General features: G+C 30.4%; 1 protein-coding gene across 1 annotated transcript in view; it reads left to right on the top strand.

Annotated features, from left to right (window-relative positions):
- Positions 1-1257: 1257 nt before the first annotated feature.
- Positions 1258-4627, top strand: part of LOC117104885 (tyrosine 3-monooxygenase-like) — a 24313-nt gene continuing 20943 nt past the window's right edge. Inside the window, exon 1 of the mRNA XM_033245777.1 lies at positions 1258-1537. Coding sequence (XP_033101668.1) covers positions 1487-1537 — 51 coding nt within the window. The 5' untranslated portion in view covers positions 1258-1486. The remainder of the gene's footprint in view (positions 1538-4627) is intronic.

Consider the following 4627-nt stretch of genomic DNA (forward strand, 5'->3'; position numbering starts at 1 on the left):
TTGTCCTCATGAACAGAATAATGAAAGAAAGTTTATGCAGAATCAGTGTTTTATAAAATGTTATAAAGCTATACGCGCGCACGCTGTTTGGTGACAACATGGCGCCCATGCGCCAAGTTGGCCAAACTCTCTCTATCTACGGCTCTGATCTGCTCGCCTATAGGGCGCCCCCTCGCAATTGCTTTTAAAATTTGACATCTAAAACATATTTATAACTTTGTGCCGATTTAAACACTTGTACAGTGACTGATTTATGTGAAATACAGTATTGACTACATATCATTAATGGTAACTTTAAATTACTGGTACTTTAAAGATATAAATATTATTTGGTTTTAATTGAGAATGGTGAATTTTCTATAATCTTCACTGATTCTAATAATAATGATGATAATAATAATAATGTTTTGTTGGTTCTCATTGATTTTAAAGTACAGTGAGGTGATCCGTAATGAAGCCTAATGTTTGTTAGAAATGCACCAACAATGACTGCTATATATATACTGTCTATATATATATATATATATATATATATTATAAGGTCCATATATATATATATGTATATATATACATATATATATTATAAAGTCCATATGCGTTCTTTATGTCTCTTAATATCGTCTTTATTTTGTGATTTCTTACCCTTTTCAAATTTTGATATTATAAATGGTTGTACGGTTGTATAACATTGTCAAAAAATGGTGAATAAAGACCTATAGACAATTTCAGGGCATCAAAAGGATTTTTATTAATCTTTTCCCCATGGTTTATTTAGGATTGTTGAATATTAATATAAATTACCTTTACCTTATTGTAGGCTACAATATGTCTGATATCGGAAAATGAATTACGAATATTCAAACTTGTTTAGGGTGTCGACAAATGTTAAATAAAATGACACTCTGCCCACCACATACCTAAGGGTGATAAGATGAATATCGCCTTCATTCAGTATTCAGATCCGTAAACTTAATTAAGCACTAATTGTTAGAAGAATGTGTGCCCTAACTCTGAGTTTACAACACGTTGCCAGAGCGATGCTTTAAAACAAAAATCAATCATGATTGCATTTCGGTTCCGGCTTTCTCGAGTAAATGAAGAAATCAAAACTTGTCAGATCCATGTGACGTCACGTGTAAATTAGTGATCTATATTAACCAATCAAAATCGTCCGTAAAAAGTACAGAGTAAAACAATTTATAATTTTGTGTATAAAAGTAGCGAGGAACCTGGTGACACGATTCAATAGGTGTTTTCCTGCTGAGAAGCAATTGCCTCCTTCAACATCTGTGACTAGAAATTTTGAAGCAATCATCGAATCTACGATCAACAAGTGAATCTCTCAGATAATATCGATTGAACTGTTATATCAAGCGTATTTTGCTCCGACTGAACGCTGTGGTTAGCTGTCATTAATTGACCGGCTTTAAACAACTTGTTGATTCGAGTATTCAGGGTATTTCTCTTGCCTAGCGATCATAGAATTATGGAAACGAAGAAAAGTACTATACAGTCTAATAGCAGCTTTGATGCAATGGTAAGTTGAAAATAGTGAACATTATGAATTAGTGCTTAAGCTCTTAGAAGAAAGAATAATGTTTTATTGAAAATACGACTCATTTTGACGCTGGCGATAAAAAATGTTCACCTCTGTTAGATAGGCCTAAGTTCAGTATAGGGATTTCAAACTATTTTTTATTATTGCAACCAGAGGATATTTTTTTTTAAATTTTTTTTATAGGCCCTAGGTCTATTTCTAATCTGCAAATTGTTTAAATTGGTTACTGCTGTAAAGATCGGTTGTTGGTTGTGGATCGGTATGGCCAGCACCAGAGGTTCGTGTTACACAAAATCTGAACAAAACGCTGGAAAAGCCAATTCAAGACTCATCAGCGTTAAGCACTACGATATATAGTGCAACATAAAACAATTCTATTAACATGGTAAACTTTAAACATTAATTAAAAATATATATATAGTTTTGCTAAGTGCGAGCGACCATAATTAGGAATTGTCAAATCAAATTTGGTACTGTGGACAGGCTTAAGTTGTTTCATGGATTATTGAGAAACCCTCAGAAAACCCTTCTGTTAGTATCTAACCACAGCTACAATAGTGGCTATCTTAGTAAAAGTACGGTAGGTGTAAATAGTGCTTCTTTGCAGATTATTTAATTTTTCCATATTTTTTAAATAAGTAAGCACAATACATCCATTTTTAGTTGATTAAATTTTTTTTAAGTTGCTGGTGTGGTGCAAGCAAGTAATCTGTAAACATAAATTACACCAAGTACACCATTATTTATGGAAATGATATTTATATCTATGCACCGTTGCATATGTGTTAACAGTCATAATCCAAGATGTTGAAAAGCTTAATAGTAATAATACATTTTTTTCAAAAGAAATAAAGGTTTTTATTTAGATCAAGACGTTTTATATTATAATCAAATATTGTAATTTTACGTTTTAAAGTACTTATTCAACTCAGTTTAACAAGTGTCATAAGGCTGGGGTAATTGTTTTTATCTTCACTCCCATATCTTATTTAATATTCCAGAAACTATATACGTTGCGTTACATTTTTTTTTTCTGGATTTAGAAAACAATTATTCCTTTGCTCAGATAGACGTCGTGACAACTGAGTATTATTTAGGTCAAAGTCATTCTAATTATCATATAAGTGGCGAAAATTCAAAGCAATTGATGTTCAAGAAGAATATAAAAGTTACCGGGTTGAAATCTCGGTGAAGACAATTTTTTTTCAATCTTTTCCACGGTTCCACTTTGGCTACATTTTAATAAACATTCATTCATTCCAGTATTCTGCAGCTTGTTCTAAGTTTCCCCACACTCGCTTAACACACATTATGTATAATAATAATATTAACAATCATAATTGTAACACTAGTGAGAATTTTAGTTACGACGATTCAGAATTTAATAATAACTCTAATATCAATATAAATGCATCTTTAATAGAAGACTTTGTATTTTCCTGTGAAGATATAAAAAATGCTGTACTTAACTGTAAAAATAACAAGAGCCCTGGTTTAGATTGTATTACAAACGAAATAATGAAAAATGACAGTGATGAAATTACATTTTCCTTATATAAATTATAAGATTATCAATCTTGGAAACAATACCCAATGAATGGAGTATTGGAAAAATCATTCCAATATATAAAAAGGTGACTGTAGAGATTTAAATAACTACAGCTAGGGGTATAATTCTAACCTCTTCAGTATCAAAGGTATATAATAAACTTATCTCCCAAACGATGTCAAACTTTCTTGAAGAAAATGATTTACTATCAGAATTACAAGGAGGATTCCGCAAAGACAAAAGGTGTTTGTCTTTTGTTTGACAAAAGGCATGTTTATACTTAAAATTATTATTGCTTGTAGACAAGCGGAAAATAAACAAAAACATACCTTGCTTCTATGGATTTGTAAAGGCTTTTGACACCATTTGGAGAAGGTCTCTTTTATGCAATGAACAATACTGTATAGGCATTAAAGGTAAACTATTGAACATTATTAAAAACTTATATAAAGATGTAAAGGGAAAGGTTTCATTTGGAGACCATGAAACAGATGTTTTTAATATTGACGAAGGTGTAAAGCAGGGTTGCCCACTATCTTCAATCCTATTAACCATATATATTAATGAGCTCAATAAGATTATTAAGAAAGAGGTTTAAGTATAAATATTTTGATGTAAAAATCGGCAGTTTATTCTGGGCAGACGATATTATTTTAATTGGAGATAGTGAGCAAGATTTAGAATTAATTTTGAATACGGCAAATGATTTTGTTACAAAATGGAAAATAATTTTAAATTTTGATAAGTCCAATGTCATTGTAACTGGGAAAAGCTTTAATGTTTAGGAAATGGCTAATTGTTAATAATTTCATTAATGAAGCAAATAATTATAAATATTTGGGAATGTTTATATCTAGAAAAATAAAAGATACCTGTCACATAGATGAAATATTTTAAAAAGGGAAATAGAGTAATATCGTATATAAAATCTATTATTATTGGACAGGAAGATTTTAACAGAATATATTATAGGGATATTCTTTGGAAAGCGATTGGAGTACCAACTATAAATTATGCAAGTAGTATATGGTTTTAAAAATGCACAATACAAAATGGCCAGATACCTATTAAAAGCACCCAGATATGTCGCAAAGGGAGCTTTATATGGTGAAATTGGCTGGCAAAAAATTGAATCTATTCAATCAGAAAGATTATTAACTTACTTCTATAGACTAAAAAATATGGAGGAACACCGCTGGCCAAGATTATTATTTAGGGCTCTCTTTACGCTTAAAGAAAAACTGAGTTGGAAATGGCTTCAACATATTGATCCACTTTAAATTTTCGATTTACAAATGATTTTTAACAATGAATATTGTACAAAATGGCTTAATGGCTTCAAAGAAAAAAACATTAAAAAAGAAAAAAGATAACATAAGTTGGTATAACAATGCTTTGTAGGGAAAAATGAAGCATTTTTAATCTCTGGAATTTCCACCTCCATGTATAAGTAAATCATCCTTAAAACATTAGATAAGATACAAAAGTGAACCTAAAATGGAAAAGTATTTATTAGAAAA

The sequence above is a fragment of the Anneissia japonica genome, unplaced genomic scaffold (assembly GCF_011630105.1).
Source record: "Anneissia japonica isolate Jap-2015-1 unplaced genomic scaffold, ASM1163010v1 scaffold287834_len5846547_cov211, whole genome shotgun sequence".
Classification (NCBI taxonomy): Eukaryota; Metazoa; Echinodermata; class Crinoidea; order Comatulida; family Comatulidae; genus Anneissia; species Anneissia japonica.